Raw genomic sequence first — 24,193 nt, 5'->3', positions numbered from 1 at the left:
TACAGATACATGTACAGGCGAAACACTAATACATGCAAAAAGTAAATAAATAGAAATTTAAAAAATTTAATGTTATTCCTAGATGAATCTAGTTTGTGTCAAGTTGACATAAAATCTAACTAGTTCAGTATGGTAGACTTCAAGGTTGCCTCAAAATGGTATCTGTTTTGTTATATTCTGTGTGTAGTGCTTTCTAACACGAGTAGGTCTGACCTCAGTAACTATGAGGATATTGCAGAAGTCACAACACTTGCCTAATTTGCCATGGAGAGAACCTCACTTCTTTTGTGCAGTTAGAGCCATGTGGATATTAGCTATTACTGAAATATCATGCAGACTCATTCAAGGCTTCAGATGGCATTCTTGGCATAGTGCAACCCCTTGAAAAATTCCAAGCTGTGAACCACTTGGCTTAAGCCATGTTCCCAATACTAACTGCATGATAAATACATAGTTATCGTTTCTAGGTGCTTCATGGGAGGGGGAGGGTATATTTTTAGATAGCAATAGATGAAAATACACACCTTTTATGTGTACTTTTAAAAGTAGAGACAAGATTGAGTCTTGCTATGCAATTCAAACTGACTTTGAGTTATCTCTGTAGCTCAAGTTGGCCTCAAACTCAGCATAAGTTATTTATAATTAAAACTTTCCATCAGAAATACTATATGAAACATTTAAATAATGGTTTTGTATTATACAAAGGCCAATAAAATTTCAAGCAAAGAAGGTTTAAGGAGCCTGTAAAATTCAACTTTGATTATAAAAATGAAAATGATGGAAAGATGCTAAATATTTGATCAGTTGTGTATATGGGGGTCAAAACCTTTTTAATTAAATTACATTTGAGTGATGAAATCAAGCATGTTGACATAAATGTGTAGTATCAACTGCTTGAGAATCCAAGGGAGATTTTGGGAGAATCACTTGAGGCCAGGAGTTTGGTTCTGCTCTGACAACTTAGCAAGGTGTCATCTAAATAAATAGTGCAATACGATCACTAGTGGATGTTTTCAAGTTTTTATACGAAAATATGGTGTAAAACAGATAGTGTCTGAGTAATCTACAAGATGATTCTTGTTTTTTTTTAGTTTCTTTGTGACTATAGTTTTCATGATTATCCTTTTTCAGAGTGTGGGTGTGGGTGTTTATGCTTCTGTGGTGGTTGGGAATGAACCCAAGACTTTGTGCCCTACCACTGACATACATGTCCCCAGTTCCCTTTTCCCAGACTTACAGAAGGGGGGGAGGAGGGACACCTCTTAGTAATTACTAAGTACTATGGGTTGATTATTTTATTTTTATTTATTTATTTTTCTTACAGATGGTAGTGAAAACTTTTATGGATATGGATCAGGATTCAGAAGATGAAAAGCAACAGTATCTCCCTCTAGCCTTGCATCTCGCATCTGAATTCTTTCTCAGGAACCCTAATAAAGATGTGCGCCTTCTTGTAGCATGTTGTTTGGCTGATATATTTCGAATCTATGCCCCAGAAGCTCCATATACTTCCCATGATAAACTTAAGGTAAATACAATGTTTACAAAAAAGTTACTTTTATTTTTGTCACATGAGCATGGTTTTCGACCACAGGTTTCATATAATTATCACCTACAGACATGACTAGTACAGAATGAGGCTTTGAAAGTTAAAGATCAGAGTTTGTCCTGGTCTGTTCATATTTAACCTTCTTGTTAGTCCCCCAGAAAACCCAGTCGGATAGATGGGAAGCATAAGTAGTGGCTTAATGATAATTTGTGAAACAGTAATATACTAAAATTTACACATTGAAATAACTTTTCCCCTTACAGGTTATTAAATACTGGATATTCAGAACTGCTCGTTTTGATGGTTCTACTTTTTTTCTAAACAATTAAAAATAATTATTAAAGTGAACTATTGAACTGATGTTACATTATTTAAATTCTTGGGGAATTTGTAAACTTTAAAAAACTGCCTTTTTATTATTTATGTGTATGTGCCTGCATGAGTTTATATGTAATGCGTTCATGCAGATGTCGGCAGAAATAAGGGGAGGGTGTTGGATTTTCTGAAACTCGTTGCAGGTGGTTTGAGCCACCAGATGTAGGTGCTGGGAACCAAACTCAGGTTTTCTAGAAGAGCAGCAGGTGCTTTTATCCATCAGCCCATCACACCTTTTAAGTACAGTCAACATCGCCCTCTCATCCCTGTGGTTTCTCTTCCCATACTTTCAATCACTTGTGATTGACCCAGGTATTAGATGGGAGATACCACTGATAACAGGTCACAGGGTATCAGTTTGATAGGACCACGATGAAGTGCGCGGTCACGCTTTATTCCTCTTGAGACATGTGCCGTCTGCCTGTGAGTCACTCAGTGGCTGCCTTAGTTAGCTGAGAACTGGAATAGTGTCCTAGTGTTTATGTTTAAGTCATCTATTCTTTAGTAATGACCCCTTTTATAACTTTGTAACTTTTATAACATTGTTTTATTTTATGGTTATTTTTGCCCATGTCGTAAGTGCCTGGTTTATAGAATAAACTATCATGACTATGTATGTAAGGAAAAAACAAAATGCATGTAGATTACAAGAATCCACTGTAAGAATTACAGCAAAACAAGTCATTTTGTACCATACTAATGCTCCTTTGAATGGACAAAAACGTCTAATGGAAATGTACTAAGGAATAAAGCACCACCATCAGTCCTCAGTGTAATGTCTTGCTTTTGTTCCAAATAGCTTTTGTGTCGCACATCAAATTCAAAACCATGGGCTGAAAACTACCTGGTTACATGTCAGAAGTAGTAATGAAAAGACTCATTAAAATTCTTAAAACAATGAAGATAGTTTTTCATGATGCGACGTAGGGACAGTGAGTGACCAAAAAAAGCTCTACAATTAGAAGAGAACGTAGTAAGATAAACGATGGACGTTCTCAGATGAGATGTCCTAAAATAGGCAGTAGAAGTAAGTCTTTATAAAGCTTTACTTCCAAAGAATGTTGTTTGTTCTGATCTTTTCCAGTCATTGGAAATAATGGGATGGGCTGTCCCATAGCATTCAAATAAAGGGAAGGTCTTTCTTGTAGTTTGTAATTACTTTTATATATCTATACCTCTATATGTAGATACAGATATGCACTTAGTGTATTGCAAAAATGATAAGTAATAGTGTCTAAGCTAATATATTTTTCATTTTTTTTATTTCTTTAACAGGACATATTTCTCTTTATTACCAGACAGTTAAAAGGTTTGGAGGATACAAAGAGTCCACAGTTTAATAGATACTTTTATTTATTAGAGGTAACAGTAATACTTTATTTAATAAATATAATTTCATGTAGTTGCAAATTCTTAAAACTATTAATATAAAGTAAAACTTTTATGTATAACTTAATAAATTCTTACATTTCATAAGGAAAATATCTCTATGTTTCCTCCTGTCTTAAAAAGATAAGTATATCCAGTGGGAAAAAAATTTGATATTTTATTTTCATTCCTAATCTAAAAATGAATTTTCATTACTTCTGAAATTTTATAACTGTATAAGTATATTTGTAATAACTCCTAACTATTCAGTACTTTTTAACGAGAAAGTTGATGCTGTCAGATTGGAATGATCTATAATTTATAATTGTGTACATTGAGTTTTTGTAGACTTTAAACAATTCTACTTGTAAGAAATAAATTGTATGAGTGTGCTTTTGTATAACAGTTCTGCATATATGTGATTAACCAATTATTTTTATTTATTGATTTAAGAATTTAGCTTGGGTTAAATCATATAACATCTGCTTTGAGTTGGAAGATTGCAATGAAATTTTTATTCAGCTTTTTAGGACTCTCTTCTCAGTAATCAAGTAAGTTTTTTTTTTTTTAAAGCTTTTTTTTTATTGTGTGTGTTCTATATATAAATGTACTCTAATACATAAACTAAACTCTTCAGAGTCTAGGGATTTTTTTCTAAGACTATTACACAGGGGGGAATAAACAAGTCCTGTGGTTTGAAAGCTGTCCTTACCATTGTTTTAATTATGAGACAGGAGCTACTTTGTATCTCTGAGAGACCTTGAACTTCTGTAGCCAGGTTGGCCTCAAACTTGTAGTAGTCTTCTGCCTTAGCCTACTGAGGGATTGGGTTATTAGGATTGAGCCAGTACACCTGATACACTACCTTTTAAATTTATGGTATAGATTAATTGGTTGACTTCTCTGTGTCTTTTTATGTGTTTGAGGCTAAATGTCATTAGAGGATCATAAAACAGTCCTTGGAGTTTAAAATTTTTTTTTTTGACAATTGTGTACATATATACATTGATCATATTCACCCTCAGGATACCCACTTTTTGTCCTTTTTTAAACACCCCCTAACCCCCTGAGTCCTGCTAGTACTTCCTGCTGGAATATTTTAAGTCTTTGGTTGGCGTGATCTTGTGCTGGTGGTAACCATAGAGAGTGAGTTCATCGGTGCAGTCACCGTGCCATGTTCAGAAGATAGTGTCCACAGCACTCCTCTCCCTCCTGCCCTTCGGTCCTTTCCATCCCTCCTCTGTGTTCTTCCTCAGGTCTTGGTTGGAGAGGGCAGTGAATGGCATAGGTATTTCATTTACAGCTGGGGCTCAAACAACACTTATTCTCAGCACTTTGACCAGTTATGAATCTGCATTGACTTTTGTCTACTTTAGACGCTTCTCTGGCCAAGGTTTAGAGCAGCATTGACCTATGCTATCAACATGAACATGGACATGGTTTAACCACATACCATTTAGCAAAACAACGGGAGTAGGTTCTCATCACCAGTCATCCCCATGGCCCATGAGTTTAGTATACTGGGCATGTGGTCTCCCCATGGAACAGGCCTCAATCAGAAGGTGGTTGGCTACCCTCCTAATTTTCACTTCACTATTGTACCTGTGGAGCTTGTCAGTTCTGTAGCATTCAGGGTTCATTCACCACTGTATAATAACATAGGTGACTTCTCTCTCCTAGCTGCTTGTATAGTACCTTCTGCCACTATGAAAGCTAGCTATTAGGTGGAAGTTTTCCTGTCAGTTCCATCTTGATTTCTCTAAAGGTCCTGCAGCCGAAGTATATTTGTCTCCAGTGGTAGTTATAGTGGACAATCAGGAGCAATGGAAATAGTCTGTGTTATGGAATGTGGGGACACTTTTGGGCCTCAAAAAATTCAAAGGGAGGTTGAAAACACCTTGTTTTGAATAAACGAACCCAGTAGAAACATTGGCAGCATTGTAGTGTAAATGGCATAAGACGTGAAACAGAGAAGTACTTCCTGTCATCATTGATGTAGAAAAGAGCAAATTAGTCCATTACTTACTAACTTTGATACTGTCTGCCTTTTGGATGGAGGTATCTATGCGTGCATGCATGCATGCATGTAACATATATTTTGTGAAATTGTCGGGATGGAATCTAGGGTCTCACACTTGCAAGATACTAGGCAAGTGCTCTACCACTGAACTATAGCCCTGACTCTTGAAAGTCATATACATTGCTTAAATCAACTTTTCATAGAATTGAGAAACTAATAGAAGAAAAAAATCAGTATAGTTACTGGTCAGGAGACAGGTGAGTCCAAACTGATTTCAGTCTAGTAGTTTGATTATTTGTTCATGCCTAACATCTGTGAGATGTGTCTTAAAGTATTATATGCAAATATGTCTTATGTTAATTTTAAATTCTCTACCACATTAAAATATGTAGGAAGAAGCAATTGAAATTCATTTTATTAATTCATTGTATCCAAAAAAAATTAACCTTTCATTATATGGCTCTGCAAGGTTGCATATTAGAGAGTGTATTTCTAGAACTTTTTCCTTTCTCCTTTGGTATGATGAAGATTTGGTATTAATCTGAAGTAGACAGATTTGGTTAGTCCAAAGTTAGAAGCCAAAACATTTAGATCTTAGTAGCTTCCTATCTCATTTTTACTGCCAGCAAGCCATTGGAATAAGTGATAGAAACTTTTATATTAATTAACTTTTTATGTATAACAAAACATACTAGGAACTTGATAGTATGAGAAGTAATTTCCAGCCCATGATTCTGCTTGGAAGTTTGTCTGGTCTGGATTATCTGCTGTGTCTGTAGTTATTTAACAGGACACCTGGCAGTTGGTTGAAATAATGGAACAATAAAATCGTGTTTTTCATCACCCAACAGGCTGGCCCCAGCATCTTCATACACTGAATAGGCTTGAAAATTGTCAAGAAAGGCAACCTCCACATAGTAGAACATGGTAATCCTTTAGTAGCTTCTGCCTGATTGGCTAAGCAAGCTGTATAGGCAATCCCAGATGAAAGGATTGGTCAGATAGTCCATCCATGGTTCCTCATGGATGGAACATCATTGTAATGTGACATACAGGAACAATTTGTGGGGAGAGGACTTGGTTGGTAAAGTGCGTGTTGTATAAGCATGAGGACCTGAGTGTGAACCACAGAACTCTGTAGAAAAGCCAGGCTCCATGGCACATGCTTGTAATCTCAACGCTGGGTAAGTAGAGACAGGCAGAATTTAGTGCTCTCTAGTCAACCAGCCTGCTTGGTGAGTCACAGGGAGACTCCACTACCTCCCTCAAAAGTTGGTGGCTCTTGAGGATTGACACCTGAGTTTGTCCTGTCTTTAACACATGCCCAAATAGGTATTTGTGCACTATGAATAGACACACCAAACAAAAGAAGAATTTAAAAAGAACAGTTTGTAACCACTGTTTGCAGTGTACCAGCATTTCATAGGCTTTCCTTTTGAAATTTGATTAATATCTCCAACAACTTGTGAAGTTACTGATTTGTTCCTCCTATAATCTTCTCCAAAAATATCTACTCCAGCTACTTTGAAGCCTTTTTTTTTTGTTTTTTTTTGTTTTTTTGTTTTTTTGTTAATTCACTTCAGGAAATTTGGTTAGGATATATTGTAGAACTTTTCTTTTGGCTTTGGTTTGGTTTGGGTTTTGTACTTGGGGCTCCTTGAGTTTCTAGACTCCGGGCATATCTTCTTTTGACTACTCTTCACATAGAAAGTCCAAAGGTTATTCATTCTCCAGATACAAGGAATTTTTTAACCTGCATGTGATCATCAAACGCTTGATTCTTTGAGTTTGATTTCTGAGTAATTCTTTGCTCACTGATTACTCAACTCTTAAAGCCTTATTCTGTGTGCACTCCAGGAAGAACTATTAGGGTCCACTAGGGCTGTCTTCCCTAGTCTAACCGCCTCTTAACTTGCTGAGAACTGTGAAAGGTGCTGTTTTTTCCTTCATCAGTGTGTGCATGATAACCAATATCAGAACACTTGTTTCTATATTTTACTCAGTTTTTAGTTGTTTCAGATACAGGGCACATCACTCTTGTTACTGCATCCAGCTGCAAGTAAAGTTGTAAGTTTACTGACCCAGATTGGTGAAATCTTTAAAATAATTTGTTTTTGAGACAGGTTCTTACCAGGTATCCCTGGCAGGCCTAGAATTCATTATGTAGCCCAGGTTGGCCTTGAATTCACAGAGATCGGTCTGCTTCTCAGCAATAGAGAAGCTGAGGTGTAAGGAATGTCACAAATTTGAGGCTAGCCTGGGCTACAGCAGTGAATTCCAGACCTGGACTACAGAATGAAATTTTATCTTAAAAATACAATAAATTCTGGGCATGGTGATGCATGCTTTTATTCCCAGTACTTGAAAGGCAGAGGTAGGTAGATCTCTGAGTTTGAGGCCAGCCTGGTCTACAGAGCTAGTTCCAGGTTAGCTGGGGCTACATAGAGAAACGCTGTCTCAGAAAATAAAACAACACAACAAAACAAATAGTGGACAGGAAAAAGATGGCTCAGTAGTTAAGAATGCTTTCAGCTCTATCAGAGGACTCACGGTTATCTCACACCAGGTGGCTCACTACTGCCTGTTGTGTTTTAAAAATGGTGGGAAGGAGTCACATTATACAGCAGGGCTCACGTGGGAGGTTTATAGGAAGAGGGGAGAGAAGGGGCAGAGACTGGTCCCTGGGGATGAGAGAGAAGGAAGAAAAAGAGAGACAGAGGTGCCCTTTTATAGTGAATGCGAATAGGAGGTGCTCTTAGTGGCTGCCGCTGAGAATATATCCTGTCAGGACCCTAAGGACAGGCCAGTACAGATGCCTAAATGCTGACACCTATAACTCCAGCTCCAAGAGGATTTGACTTCTTCTTCTATGAGTGCCCACACACATGTGGTATACACTCACACATATACACGTAAACAGACCTAAAATAAATTAAAAAATGAAATGAATTTTTGGATAAGTAAATAAATGAATGCCTCCCAAGTGCTGGGATTAAAGCCCTGCATTGCCAAGCTTGGCCAGGAAAAAATTTTCAGTCTCTTTCATCTGTCTTCATTATACTCTTGCTTTCCTTCCTTTGAGGATATATGGATCTGAGAACCAAGCACTCAGGTGTGTGTGTGTGTGTGTGTGTGTGTGTGTGTGTGTGTGTGTGTGTGTGTGTGTGTGTGTGTTTATCAAGTTTAATATCTATATTCTTCAACTCATTCCTCTGCCACACACATTAGACACAGAGAATTGTGCCAATTGGTGTTTTGTAAAGTGTGTAAGATATTTTGGAGAGTACACACGAAAGGACTGTCTTCTAAACATTGTAGAAAACTGTAGCAGTGTGACAAATATCCCCCCCAAACTTTTAAAAGCTTATATGTTTTGATCATTAAATGCTAGATGAGTTTTTTTGTTGTTATTTTAAGAAAAATTTTAAAACACTTTAGATAATTCAATCTTTCAATTTTGTTTTAAACTTCTGTATTTATACTATAGAATATAATTACATCATTCTGTAGACTATACATTTTAAAGGGATTTCTTTATTGTGAGTATGTGAGTGTATATGGGTAAGTAACTTTTAGAGAACACTTCATTAGAAATTAGGGTGATGTTTGTTTAGAGTACTTTATAATAATATGGTTCGGTTATCCCAGGAGGCCTTGAGGGGGAGTAAATATGACAGCTGAAATTTCTTTGCCGTTGTCAGCATGGTTCCCTCAAGTAAAAATCCTTTAACACCTCAGATTGTTTATGTTGTATTGTGATTGAATCTGGGGCTCCCTGTGTGCTTAGTGTTCTGCCACTGAGCTGTATTTCCCATTCTTACTCTCTCCCTAGAGAGAATCTTGCTTATTTTTATTTGTTCAGCTGGCTATAAGCTATGATTTACCCTTCTCAGTCTCCCGAGTCACTAGGGTTATAGGCCTTTTGCCTCTAGGTCCTAAGATTATTGCTTTAAACTGGAAATTTTAACTGTCATGGTGGCACTTAGGGTGAAGAGGTACAACCCAAGTTTCCTAAGTTACGTAGTAAGACCTCGTCACCAGTAAACAAACAAGTATATGAAAGAAAATGACACCGGGAACTTTGTCTTTCTATATGTCTTAATTATTTTCCCTTCTTTTTAGCAATAGCCACAATAAGAAGGTACAAATGCACATGTTAGATTTGATGAGTTCTATCATCATGGAAGGTGATGGAGTTACTCAAGAATTACTGGATTCTATTCTTATCAACCTCATTCCTGCACACAAGGTCTGTATAGTATCAAGATATTAAAGATAAGTTTACCTAAATAAATCAGTTCCTGGCTTTTGACCATTTGCAATTTTATATAATAATTCCTATTCTGACCCTAGAATGAGTCACAGTCTTACAGCCATTCAGATACGTTGTTTAAAATATTTAAAAGTTTTTTATTTGCTTTTTTTTATGTGTATGAATGTTTAAACCTGCATATATGTCTGTGCAGTGTCCACAGAGGCCTGAAAAGGGCCTGGAGTTAAAGACAGTTGTGAGACACTATGTGGGTGCTGGGAATCAAACTCCTATCCTCTGTAAGAGAGGCCAATGCTGTCAGCCATGGGCCTCAGAAATGTGTTTCTAGTTTCTTTTTGAGAGGTAATAGATGAATAAGATTAAATCTGTTTCATCGTAGAGAGATGTTGACAAGTGTTCTTTAAAACAATAATTTTCTCAATAAATTTTTAAAATTTAAATATTGCCATGGCCACCATCTTTCGTAGAGCCTTTAATGTGTTGTCATACATTAGGACTTAGGGAAGCATAGCAATCATCATTTCAGAAGCATGATCTGGGTGTGAGACACCTTTACTACACTCGCTTGGGAAACAGTCAGGCAGATCTCTGAAGCCAGCTTGATGTATAAGTTCCAGGCCAGCCAGTGCTTTCCCTACTCTTTCTTGTTTGTGGTTTAGGAATTTGAATCTAGGCCCTCATAAATGTTAGATGATTGGTCTACTATACCACTGAATCACATCCCCAGGATGATTCTTAAAAGACACGTTGATTCAACAGTGAACAAGTTAGCATTTGGGTTGGGGAAGGAGCATGTATTTAGGATAATATATGTAGTGAGTTCATTTTGGTTAACATAGCAACTCAAAAGCCTTGACATCTGTTTTAGTTCAGGAAAGCTTTATATAGGTTGAACCTTTGGCTGCCTGTCGAATGAATTATTATAGTGTTTGATTTGTTGAGTTCATTTGGCTGGTACCTGCTGTGTAAAACCTTGAATGGAATTCACTTAACTTTTTTCATATTTTGGTAGATTTGAAGTACTTAACTGTTGAAATGATTCTGTCTCATCAGTTCACCAATTCATTTGTAGCTTTATATGATTTGTTTTTCAGAACTTAAATAAACAGTCCTTCGACCTTGCAAAAGTCCTGTTGAAAAGGACAGTCCAGACTATTGAAGCATGCATTGCCAATGTATGTATTTCTGTATACATTTATTTCAGAATTCTGTGATTCTTGGGGTATTGTGTAGATTGATTAGAATCATTCATATACAGACATATTTCTTATGTAAACAGTTTTATTCAAATAAAATATAAAAACTCACATGTAAATGTGACCACAATTAGAGAAATGTAGCAAAACTATAAAATGTCTTTCAACTGGCACAAGTGATAGAAATGACTTTAAAATCTGACTACATTTCCACATTTCCACCCCTTCTTCTGCATCTGTGTTCAGTTGTCATATCCCTCCCAAATATGTGAAACTTTCATTTTGTTTCTGTATCTTTTCCCTTCCTTTTGAAAAAGGGTCTCATTATGTAGCCCTGGCTGGCCTGGAACTTTCTATATAGATAGATCAGGCTGGCCTCAGAGATCTGTCTTTATCTGTATACATTTTTCTCTTTGTGTCTTCTGGGTCATTCTTCTAAAACTGTTTCTTCTTTAGTGAAAGATGTGTGTTATGGGGAGCTGGGAGTCAGAGGATAACCTTTAGGATCAGTTCTGTTCTTCCATCATGTTTTGGGAAATCAAACTAAGCTCATCAGGTTTGAGAGCAGCTTTTAGCCTTATAAATAGTATTTTTAAAAATTTATTAATAACTGCATGGTGGTGGCGCATGGCTTTAATGACAGTACTTGGGTGGTAGAAGCAGGCGCGTTTCTGTGAGTTCAAGGCTAGTCTGGTCTACAAAGCAAGTTCCAAGACAGCCAGGGCTATACAGAGAAACCCTATCTTGGGGGGAAAAACAAAACAAAAACATTGACATTCACCCCTTTTTCCTACCACATGCACATTTACAAGTATGTGTGTAAATTAATTTCTGTAATGGACATGCCTTTAATCCCAACACTTGGGAAGGCAGAGCCAGGCGAATCTCTGTGGTCTACAGAGTAAGATCCAGGATGGGCACTAAAACTACATAGAGAAACCCTGTCTCAATAAATAAATAAATAAATTATAATTTTGCTACCTTAAAATAGTAATTCTTGTACAAATTTAGTCATGCACATCTATTGTCTTTTATGTCTAGCTCTATATTTTAGCTTTTTATTAATAATACAAATAGATATAAGTTGACACATACTCACTTCCCTTATTGCCTTGTATTAGAGGTTTTATCAGTGTTTTCCTTTACAGGTCATCTTTGAGAATGCCACACTATCTATTGTGGTATTACCTCCCTATAAACAAGAAAGTATTAATTTAAATTGTATAAAATTGCTATGTCTGTTATTAAATTAAGAATTGATATGTTAACTTTAATGTTCTCTTCCCAGTTCTCAGAAATAACCATTAGTAGGTTCAGATACATTTCCATAAGTATCATCCCATGCTTATTTGTGTGTATACATATATTCTTTAATTTCTATGTATAGGTGTTTTGACTACATGTATTTCTGTGTACCATGTATGTACCTGGTACCAATAGGGATCAAAAGAGGGTATCAGATCCCCTGGGACTAGAGTCACAGATGGTTGAGAGCTGCCCCTGTGAGTTCTGGGAATGTAACCTGAATCCTCTGTAAGAGCAGCCAGTGTTCTTGACTGCTGAAATGGGGTTTTATTTTAAGACTTTTTATTCTTTTCAAAGATCCCATATTAAACATGAAAATTTTTCTGACTCATAATTTATCTTGCTTTCTAAAGAAATACATATAACTTTGTGATGTCAGAACCAAATGCTGATTTGCATAGAACTGTGTTTTTAACATTTTGAAATCTAGTTCCTGGCTGGAGAGATGGCTCAGTGGTAAAGAGTGCTTGCTGCTCTTCAGAGGAACCAAAATTCCCTTCCCAACACCCATGTGTAGCAGCACACAACAACTGCCTATAATTCTAAATCCAGTGGATTCATGCTGTCTTCAGGCCTCCATGGCCATATACTCAGAATAATGGACACATAAATGAAATCTATAAAAAGTAGCAAACATTCTCATATATATATATGATGTGTGTGTAGGTCACTTGTGATACTTTTTGTACTCTAGATATTAAATATTCTTTTTCTCCTCCACTATTCTTTTAGTGTATCCAAGCCTCTCTGGGGGTACTCATGAGTTCGATTAATTTCTTTTGGAGAAGGTCAGAAAATGGCATCACATCACCTGGAAGTAGAGTTACAGGCAGTTATGAGCCACACTTATAGATTTTGGGGAAGTAAATTTGAGTCCTGCAAGAGCAATGCATTCTTTTAATTGCTGAACCATTTTTAAATTATCATCTAACTTGTGTCTTCAACCTTTATTTTTATCCTAGTCAAAATGTATTTGACTTCCACTAGATATATAAAACAAAAGAACACACAAACTTAAAGCCTACCTTAAAATATTTGTTACTGAACTTAGAGGAAAAATAGAATAACTTAGAAATCAGATTGAGACTTTAAATTTTTTTTCACTACTGAGTGATTGCTTTGTAAGTGTCCATATAATGAATTATACATGATGTCTAAATTCTTTTATTTTGATGAAAATGAAGGTTTTCAGAAATGATATCCTTATTTGAAACACAGCCAATAATCAGTGTTTTAATTCATGATTTGGTAATGTTTGAAAGTTTTTCTTGTTTAGGTGACTGTCATTATATGTTAGTACTTCAGTGGCTAATCTGTCGTTCCTTTCTGTTATACATGTAACACTTAGTCACAGTTTTCTTTGCATGTCTATCTATGGAAAATTGACTGAGTTTTTGTTTTTGTTCTTTGTTTTCAAGTATAATAACACATTTTTTTTTTTATTGTAATGTCTCCTATAGTTTTTCAATCAAGTCCTGGTGCTGGGAAGATCGTCAGTCAGTGATCTGTCTGAACATGTATTTGATCTGATTCAGGAACTTTTCGCTATAGATCCTCATTTATTGTTGTCTGTCATGCCACAGCTGGAATTCAAACTGAAGGTACCGTTAGGTTTACAGGAAAAAGTGTGTTTTGAAGATTTTTTTTTTCACTAATTAGAAAGGAACGAGATACGAGTTTAGTGTATCTTAGCTTCATGACATCACAACATGCATAGTTGTTATCTGCTGATAAACATAGTGACACAGAGATAGAAAATTAGTGTTGTTTTTGAAATTTATAATATCCAGTATTTTGATATTAAATAATACTCATATTTAAGTAGATACTAAATTAATTTTACTTATTGTATAAGTAATGGGTTTAATCATTGTTATGCCAAATCAGTATATTAGGATGCTCATACAGTCAGTCATACACTAAATATATAAATAATATTAGAAAAATAATTGATAAACTATTAATGTAGAATTTTTTTTTTTATTTAATGCTGAATGCTGTTTATTGAAGGAGGGAGGACGTCTTAAATACAGGCTTACAGCACAGTGGGAGAACCCTGGAGGGCAGAAGTTTGCTCTACCAATGTTTTACAATCTTGCATCTAAGTTATTAACGCCCATTATGCAGGATACACAGATAAGGAACTTCCCTTAAGAATTCAGGAGGGTGGAACCTGGCAGGGAACTTGAGTTTATAAATTTATAATTTTCAACGTCAAATATATCGAAATGTATATAACTGTTGAATTAAATTTATCATGTCCAATAGAATGAAAGATTTAATTTTTTTTTTTTTTTTTTTTTTGGTTTTTCGAGACAGGGTTTCTCTGTGTAGCTTTGTGCCTTTCCTGGAACTCACTTCGTAGGCCAGGCTGGCCTCGAACTCACAGAGATCCGCCTGCCTCTGCCTCATGAGTGCTGGGATTAAAGGCATGCGCCATCACTGCCCGGCAAAAGATTTAATTTTTAATCTTTGTTCCACTCATTAATTAAAATGGATATTGTCAGTTCAACTTATATCCATGAGATAATATTTTACTGTAACTTAGATCAGTCTGTGTATCAGCAATAAGAAACCATTTTACACAAGAAGACCATTCCAAATTCACTTGAGAAACATGAAATTTTACAGTCAACTTAGCAGTTTGGTGTTAGTTAATTTATAGTTGTAAAATTTCACATTAATTGAAATAACTATGCATCTTTAAATGTAGTCACTCAAACGTAATACAAAATTTCCTTCTACTCTACTGTTTGACATTAATTTTTTTCTTAAAAGGTTAAATTGGATTAGTAAATTTTGGATGTACTAAACACTGTTATTGCTCAACATTGTTTTATTTTGCTTGAAGTGTTAGACAATGTAAAGATTTAATACAATGCTTATATTTGTACAAAGTCTTTATAGTCAATGTATCATTTGCAAATAAGTTGTAAAGTAGGCATAAATTAGCAATAGGGAAGATGTAAGAAGGTCAGAGAGCCACGTAATCTAACATAGAATCAGACAAAATTTCTCAAAGTAAACAAAAGCTTGTAATATTTCATGTTGTTCATCATAATAGTTTCAATAAAGTGCAACCTCTCTTCACTGTATCTTTTCTCTGTAGAGCAACGATGGTGAAGAGCGATTAGCTGTGGTTCGGCTTCTAGCTAAATTGTTCGGCTCTAAAGATTCAGATTTAGCAACACAGAATCGGCCTCTTTGGCAGTGTTTTCTCGGGCGGTAAGAAAGCGTAACTTTCAAATTTTGTATGGTCTCAGAGTCCACTTGATTAAGATTACATATACCAAAACATTAATTGATATTTGTTGGTTCTGTTGATGTCTGTGTTATAATTTTCCTTTTAGAATAAATTGTGGAGCAAAGTATTTATGAAGGAAGTTTATTTGTTCACTGTAAAACTTTATGCATGAATGTGTCCTGTGGAGTATGTGGTGTGTTCTAAGTATTTTTTATTTTGTAGCAAAATTTCAAGTTTAATAATTTTAGGTGTGTAAAATTTGTTGTCTGAGTTGGATAATATGTTTATGGTAGTTTTTGTTTCAGCATGGTAAGCACATACTGTTTGCAAAAATGTTTCTATAGAATTATGTACCTTCTGTTTCTTTTCTTTGAGACCGAGTCTCTGTAATGTAGCTCTGGCTGTCTTAAGCTCACTCTGTAGACCAGACTGTCCTTGTCCACCTTTCTCTGCCTCCTGAGTGCTCAGATTAAAGGTGTGGGCTACTACGCTCAGTTTTCTGTGTTTTCCATAAAACACATTAGCTATCAGTATAATTAACACAGTTTCTACTTAGTAATCATTGTCATTTATAAACACTTTCATGTTATTTATTTGAAAATAATACTGCCTTATTAATATTTAGCAATCTTTTTCTACTTAGCTTTAATGATATTCATGTTCCTGTGAGATTAGAAAGTGTGAAATTTGCCAGTCACTGTTTGATGAACCACCCGGATTTAGCAAAGGATCTCACAGGTAAGCTCCCTGGTTTATTACAAATACTGCTCACAAAACATTTCAGATGTGGCCAGTACCTAACTCTAGTTTCCAAAAAGAATTTGATTCTAGGATGGCTTCATGTCTACTTTGTGGACTAGGAAATTATTTCCTGTTAATAAGATAAAATTTTGTAAAATAAAATAAACATTCATGTATTGGTCATTTGTAATTTTTTTTAGAAATCATATGTTGAGATAATGTAAGCCTTATGACATTAGAGTTAGATACAAAGCACACCTACATCATTAAACATAATAACATACCTAATGTGTGCATAAAAAAGAGGCTATTTTCTAGTTTAGATTGTAACTTTTCATTATTCAATTTAAAGTATTTAAACCTACCTATTTAGCAGTAGCACATAAAAAGCTTCCATGAACATGCTGTTACTTATTAAAAACAGAAGAAATACCTTTTTGTTTTGATTTTGTATTATAATTGATTTAGAAATTGTAAAGGTCATTCTATGTTCTTTATTATATGATTTTATATATATCATTTGTCTTATGAACATTTGTATTCTTTTTTAATTTACAAATGAAATTCCATGCTGTAAAATTGGTCCTGTGTTGTCATTTGACCTTCTACCAAAACAGTGATTTAAGATGTGCTCTGAAGTAATGAGTATAGGATTGGGAGTAGTAAAGGCTACTTAGTGATGTCTTATAGGTAATTTTACTTCATCCTTTATTTTTTAAACATTAATACAGACAAAGCTTTTGTCTTTTTATCATTTTGAATCATAAACACTTTTATAACTAACATATAGCTTAACTCTTCCTTTTTAATCATAGAATATTTGAAAGTTAGGTCACATGATCCAGAAGAAGCCATTCGTCATGATGTCATTGTTACTATAATAACTGCTGCCAAAAGAGACCTTACCCTTGTAAATGATCAGTTACTTGGCTTTGTCAGGGAAAGGACACTAGATAAACGGGTAAGTTCTGGGATTTCTTTCTTGATTTACTGTGTTCAAACTGTTTGACACGTGTGCCTGGTATTATAATACCAATTGCAGCTTTTCTTTGGATAATCAGAATAACACTAAATGTACAACTGTGGATTTTTATGTTTCGTGTACGCACACTTCTTTTGGAGACAGGTTGTCACTGTGTAGGTCCTGGAACTTGCTTTGTAGAACATGCTGGCTGCAGACTTGCAGAGATCTGCCTGCCTCCATATGCATAGTCTTTGCTTATCTTTATGAGTAAGTATGTTGGATTCTCAGTCTTTTATCATATTATGGGAATGGATTTTTCTTTCCTTTAATAATTTATTTTATTTTATGTGCATTGGTGTTTTGCCTGCATGTATGTCTATGTGAGGGTACTGGGTCCCTGGTACTGGAATTACAGACAGTTGTGAGCCGCCATGTAGGTTCTAGGAATTGTACCTGGGTCCTCTGGAAGAGCAGCCATCTCTTCAGCTCCAAGGGAATGGATTTTTCTTATAGTATTCTTATGTAAAGAAAAAATAGGTAAATGAAATAATTTGATTTCTGCAAAAGGCAAGTCATTGGTTATGTACATTTACTTGTTATTTATATTTTGCATGACTTAGCTGGATCTGTCATTCATGTAGTTAAAAGAATATATTTCCTAAGAGAGTATGGTTTGCACAATGCCTGCTATGCTGAGCAGAAATGGTTCTGTGGTTAGTTATTTTGCTCTTTCTGTCATTGGATGCAGTTAGAAATGTGGGCTGCCAAGGAAGGGTTGTGCTGTGAACAGTTATAGTAGTTACTGAAGAAGAGTTGAGTCAGCCTTAAGACAGAGACAGACTTAGCCAGCTGTGGTGTCGCAGGCCTTTAATTGGGTGGGAAGAGGCAGGGGGATCTCTGAGTTTAAGGCCAGCCTGGTCTACAGAGTGAGTTCCAAGACAGCCTGAACTACACAGAGAGACATTGTTTCAAAAAACCAAAAGAAAAAATCTTGTATAGTATTAGAGGGACCAGCCTTAATGTTACACATCCCAGGGGCTCAGGAGAGAGAGCTATGAATGTCTCAGCACACAGAGCTCTTAGTCCAGTCATTTATTCTTCCAAATCTTCTCCGTCTTCCTGTGCCCTGGGAGTCCCGGTATATATATACACTTACAAGCAGTAATCCCTTGGCAGCGCAAAGCCAGGCTTCCAGGGTCAAACACAGTGGTGATAAGAATCACATAGAGGGGCAGTAATTGTTAATTATCATTTGCAACCCCAGAGGGAAGTGACTAATGGGGAAATAAATTAACTAAAGGCTAAATTCAGGTAATATCTAAGAAGAGGGATCTTATGTACTCAACTATAATCTTAAACGTGATTGGTAGAAAATGTTAATAATCTATAAGTTGCTAGGTCAATGGGAGAAAATAAAACTGTCTTTTTTCCTGTGGCTCCTATCTGTCCAAGCTATCTGCCATTTTTTCTGCAGGGTAGGGGAAAGTGTGCTTGGTCATTAGGCAACCTGTGTACAGCTAGATGCCTCTGGTGATAGTTAAAGGGAGATCTGGAACTAGAAGTAAGATTTGGGAAAGGAGGAAGTTAAGCTTAATTGGCACATCTGCCAGGCCTTCTCAGATGGGTAGTCTGTTCTTAGAGAGTACAGAGGTATCTCTGATAAGGTACTATCCTCTTTCTGGGGATAGTCCTGGCCGGATGCTGCCAATGACAATAATTACAGGGAGGCTTGAACTGGGGTTCTGGTGAGCATAGCTGTCAGCGCAGAAGGTTATCTAAATATTCCAAGAAGTGGTTAGGTAAGGAGTTAGAGGTCTATAAAGTTAGTAAGGCTGTAAGAAAGGAGATTCCAAGCTAAATTGTATAATGCTGTTACTTAAGGTTCACCTGACCTGGATGGTGTCTCCTTGTTGAATTTACCTTAAGTCAGGAGACGAGCATGTGGTAGTCTGGAATGTTATTTCTCTTAGTCCTTAAATGTGGCTAAGGGAGATATCTGATTCCAGTGCTGAAAGGGGAGAAATGGATGGGCTGGGGGGAAGGAAGCCTTTCCTGAGGCTGTTCTCCAAATACCTGGATTGTATATGTCCAGAGAGTGATCAGTCCACACTGTTAGCCCTTCTTAGGTAAAAGTTAATTGGGAAAACTTGAAGGCACACATGATTTTCATAACAGAAGACAGCTGATATATAACAAGCCAAGTAACACCAAAAGCTCCCTGGAATTTGGCTTCCTCTGGAGGAATTCCCTGATCCCTTCAGGTAGTAGCTTTGCCATAGCCAGCTCAGTTCCTAAAATATATTCCTGCGGCCCGTAGCAAAAAAAAGAAAGAAAGAAAGAAAGAAAAGAAAGAAAGGAAGGAAGGAAGGAAGGAAGGAAGGAAGGAAGGAAGGAAGGAAGGAAGGAAGGAAGAAAGAAAGAAAGAAAGAGTCTTTTTTTTTTTTTAAAGCACGAATTGCTTTATTGTATACTGGTTCATTTGACATTCTTGTAAAACTATTGCATAATTTAGGTGTGATTTCAGAGTATGTCGGTATGTTTTGACATGTTACCAGAGGTGGTCTTTATCTAATTATTTTCAAAATATTCACGTGAAAGATGTTGAAAAAGAAAAGGACACTAACATGTTTAATGGTGTCAATAATTAAAACTTTTGTGGGTTGGTGTTTGTTTGTTTTTGTCTAAATTTAAATTCCCATGTTGTGGTGAGTTCACATTACTAAATCTCCTCTTTCTCCTTGACTTATTACCTATCAAGGCTATGGATGGCTAGTGTGACATTTCTTCCTTTGCAAAAAATACTGCTCTTATTAATGTTTATCTCATATTTTCAGAAAAGGGTAAATAAATTATTCCACCTGGCTGCATGATCTGATCATATCATTTACTATACATTTTTTAGTTCAGGATTTTGATCTCAAGTTATTTTATTTATTTGTTTGTTTGTTTATTTTGTTTTTTTGAGAAAGGGTTTCTCTATGTAGATTTGCGCCTTTACTGGAACTCGCTTTGTAGACCAGGCTGGCCTCCAACTCACAGAGATCCCGCCTGGCTCTGCCTCCCAAGAGCTGTGATTAAAGCATGCGCCACCACCGCCCGGCTCAAGTTATTTTTTTGCCTCATTTTAACACTTTTTTCTTCTGGAAAATGGGGGAACAGGAAATAATCTTAGATTTCAGTGCTCACATTTCTGAGTTTCATTCCACACATTTGGAAAGCTAACAAAATTATTAAAAAACTTAAGAGAAAATACGGACTTAAAATCAACTAAAATGTTTTCTCTTCCCATTTTTAAAACAAAGCTTTCTTTTTTCCCTTTTTTTTTTTTTTTGGTTTTTCGAGACAGGGTTTCTCTGCGTACCTTTGCGCCTTTCCTGGAGCTCACTTGGTAGCCCAGGCTGGCCTCGAACTCGCAGAGATCCGCCTGGCTCTGCCTCCCGAGTGCTGGGATTAAAGGCGTGCGCCACCACCGCCCGGCTCTTTTTTCCCTTTTTTTAAACGTCGTCTTTCTTGGAGCCCTGGCTGTCCTGGAAAACTCGACCAGGCTGGCTTCAGACCTACAGACATCAGTCTGCCTCTGCCTCCTAAATATTGGCATTAAAAGTGTTCACTACCATGCATGGCCTGGAGAAATGGCTCAGTGGTTAAGAGTATTGGTTCCTCTTCCAGAGGTTCTGAGTTCAATTCCCTGCACTCACATGGCAGCTCCCAACTGTCTATAACTGTAATCCTATGGGATCTGATGTTCTCTTCTGGTATGCATACATACATGCATACAAAACACTCATATATGTAAATAAATAATAAATAAGGACAGGCTAGCTATCACCACTATAGATGATCTGGAATTTCTGGTTCTCTTGTCTCTACCCATTTGGTGTTGGGATTCTAGGTGAGCAATGATGGGAATCAAATCTTGGTTCTGAGCATGCTAGGCAGGCACTCTTCTGAGCTACATTCCTAGACCCCCCATACTTTCTTTTTTTTTTTTTTTTTAAGAATTTTTTTTTTATTATTATTGGTGTATGTATGTATGTGTATGTGACATCTGAGGAGTTCATGTAGCTCCCAGGATTGAAATCTGGTCACCAGGCTTGGCAGCAAGTGAACCACCTCACTAGCCCCATTATTTGCTTTAATCTACAAAGTGAGGAAGTTTACTAAAGATAAGCAAGAAGGTTCTTAACTTCGTTTTTCCAGAATTCTTTTTTTTTTTTCTTTTTAAATTATGTATATAGTATTCTGCCTGCATGTGTCCCTGCAGGCCAGAAGAGGGCACCAGATCTCATTACAAGTGGTTGTGAGTCACTATGTGGGTGCTGGGAATTGAACTCAGGACCTCTGGGAGAGCAGTTGGTGCTCTTAACCACTGAGCCATCTCTCTAGCCCTCCAGAATTCTTGATACTGAACTTTGTTCTTAATCACAGTTAAGCTCAAGGATATATGATTAAGAACTAAAGCATTGTAGCCTTTTGTGTATAGAATAAATTATTTAATTTACACTTTTTATTTTTACCATCTATTCACATCAATATTTGAAGAATTAAATTGAATGAAATCTGTACTTTGCTTGGTTTGAGGAAGAACTAAAAAAATTGGTAGGTCACTTAGTGCTGCCCTGTTAAATTTATGAAGTAGCTGATACCTTAGCAGGAAGAGTTGTCAGATGGTTAGTCAAACAGTTGGGCAGAGCTGCTGCTGAGAGGATCCACTGTGCTGCTGTGAATGTACCCAGCTGCTGGGTAGCCTAGCGTAGCCTTTTGCAGGATTGTCGATTGGAAGATAGCTCTGGTGTCTGGCTCATCTCATAAGTGCTATTTTTCTAGTGGCGAGTAAGAAAAGAAGCCATGATGGGTCTGGCTCAGCTTTATAAGAAATACTGTCTTCATGGTGAAGCAGGAAAGGAAGCTGCAGAGAAAGTCAGCTGGATAAAGGACAAACTTCTTCACATCTATTATCAGAATAGCATCGACGACAAGTGAGTCTAATATTTTATTAAAACTGCTTTTCATTTTTAAATACTTTATTTAATTTTCATATAATTCATTTCTAAATATAGAAATAATTTTCTGTATATTTGTACATAGGGTGTTTAAGTATGAGTCTTCCCAAGATTGTAAGTAGCATTATAGTAGTAAAGTGTGGACTTGGGACTGAGGCAGGACAGATACTGAAATGTGCGTTCTGTCTCTTGTTGTTTTTTTGTATGTAGTTCAGCATACCAATGAGGAGGAGCAGCAATGCCTCCTGAGGGGCTATCATGTGGATTTAGGTGCTGAGTGTCTGGATAAAGCAATGTTCGGGAGCCTCTCTCATTAGGTTATTTTTGCAGAACTGCTGCAACCAGTAGAGAAATTTTTTTCATTTCTTGAATGTTACTTATTATTCTAGTTTTAAATTATGTGAATACTTGGTTTTTGTGAAATATTTTGCAATGTTTTGTTGAATTAGAGTGATGACTTATGTATCACTGGATATATGTATTGCATTGGTTAATGAAGAGCTCTTCTTTTATTTTATTCTAGTGATATTGAATAATAAATTTAGACTGGAGATAAGAAAAGTCATGTGCATATTTTCAGGAAGTAATATGAGAAATCCTCTTGTTTTAACTACATGAAAGCATGGGGAAACTGAACTACAGTCAGAGGAATTTAATTGTTTTCTTGAGAATTAGCAAAAAAAAAAAAGATTTAAAAAGAAAAAAGGAAAGAGAGTAAGCTGTCCTTGATATTATAGCTTTCTGTTAGTGCTACTTGTAATCTGTAGTTTCAGCCTTCTGAAGATGAACTGGGACAGCCAAACACTTGTGTTTAAGAATGAGGCTGATGGTACACACCTATAATTCCAACACTTCGAAGGCTTAGGCAGAGGTTTAAAGCAGGCTTGGCCTGGGATACGTGAAACTTGGTCTATTTTTTTTTTTTTTTTTTTAAAGAAACAGTACCAATCTCTCCTCTCCCAAAACTGACAGAGAATAAGCAGGACCAGTGCTCACACCTGTAATCCCAATCCCAGCACTGGAAAGGCCAGCCAATGCTACAGTGTGAGACCCTTCACTTTGGAGTAACATTCAAGCATCCTGGAACAAATGTTTTATGACAAATAATGAAATAGGCTCCAAATACAAACTAGATGTAAAGTAACTTACTGAGTCTCCCAAGGGAAAGAGTGACTGTGTACTGAAGATTTTCATGATTTATGTGCACATAGCTCTCACCAGTGGTGTAGTGACTTTATACAAAATGGTTAAATTATGTTATCACCTCTTAAATAGCATATTTGTTTTTTTGTGTGTGTTTGTTTTCCATAGACTCTTGGTAGAGAAAATCTTTGCTCAGTATCTTGTTCCCCATAACCTGGAAACTGAAGAGAGAATGAAATGCTTATATTATTTATATGCTAGCTTGGATCCAAATGCTGTAAAGTAAGTTATGTTTCAATGTCTCATGTATTTTCTAGGTGGGGCTTTTTTATTTTTTTTTAATATATGCATGTCTGTGTCAGTATGTATGTGTTTGAGTGTTCATGCACTTTTGATAATGATGTCAGTATTACAGTTTCAAGTATTCAGTCAGTTGTGTCTAGATTGATGTGTATGGGTATTTAAACTACCAGCCTTGGCTACGTATTGAGTTTAATGCTAACCAAGATACTCCATCTTGACTGAAAAGAGACAAGCATACAAGTTGACTGGGGTGCCAGGCATGGCGGCTCTATCCCAGCACTGGGGAGGCAGAGGCAGGTGGATCTCTGTGAGTTCGAGGTCAGCCTGGGCTACAGAGCGAGATCCAGGACAGCCACAGTTCTGCAGAGACCCTGTCTCAAAAAAACTAAAAAGAAAACCCACAACTGGACTTGGGTTAAAATTCATTGGTAGGTAGAGGTCTTACCTGGCATGCTGGCATGCACAAGGCCTTCGTTAAATCATCAGACACAATGCATAAAACACTGCAACTTCAGATTGATGAGAAAGTTGTGGAAATGGCAGAGTACATGGTAATACCACTTTTGACTTTGTCATTTGTTCATTCTAAACTCACGTGTGTTTTTCTTAATGATTGGAGAGACATTTATAGATATAGTGCTCTTTACCTCTAAATGTTTCAGAGTTGTTTAGTATGAACAGAAATATTCTCTTACATAATTTTACATGA

The 24,193-nt window shown here is 36.4% G+C and overlaps 1 protein-coding gene across 2 annotated transcripts in view; it reads left to right on the top strand.

Annotated features, from left to right (window-relative positions):
* Nucleotides 1-24,193, top strand: part of Pds5a (PDS5 cohesin associated factor A) — a 122,200-nt gene that overhangs the window by 38,924 nt on the left and 59,083 nt on the right. For both annotated transcript variants that reach the window (XM_076546345.1, XM_076546346.1), the window contains exons 3-13: nt 1,325-1,528; nt 3,200-3,286; nt 3,746-3,843; nt 9,435-9,561; nt 10,680-10,760; nt 13,547-13,687; nt 15,196-15,311; nt 15,974-16,068; nt 16,887-17,032; nt 21,863-22,014; nt 23,350-23,463. In XM_076546345.1, coding sequence (XP_076402460.1) covers nt 1,325-1,528; nt 3,200-3,286; nt 3,746-3,843; nt 9,435-9,561; nt 10,680-10,760; nt 13,547-13,687; nt 15,196-15,311; nt 15,974-16,068; nt 16,887-17,032; nt 21,863-22,014; nt 23,350-23,463 — 1,361 coding nt within the window. The remainder of the gene's footprint in view (nt 1-1,324; nt 1,529-3,199; nt 3,287-3,745; nt 3,844-9,434; nt 9,562-10,679; nt 10,761-13,546; nt 13,688-15,195; nt 15,312-15,973; nt 16,069-16,886; nt 17,033-21,862; nt 22,015-23,349; nt 23,464-24,193) is intronic.

The sequence above is a fragment of the Peromyscus maniculatus genome, chromosome 10 (genome assembly GCF_049852395.1).
Source record: "Peromyscus maniculatus bairdii isolate BWxNUB_F1_BW_parent chromosome 10, HU_Pman_BW_mat_3.1, whole genome shotgun sequence".
In the NCBI taxonomy this organism is placed as follows: domain Eukaryota; kingdom Metazoa; phylum Chordata; class Mammalia; order Rodentia; family Cricetidae; genus Peromyscus; species Peromyscus maniculatus.
Note: the sequence above shows the minus strand (reverse complement) of the source record. Positions and strands in the feature narration are given on the sequence as shown.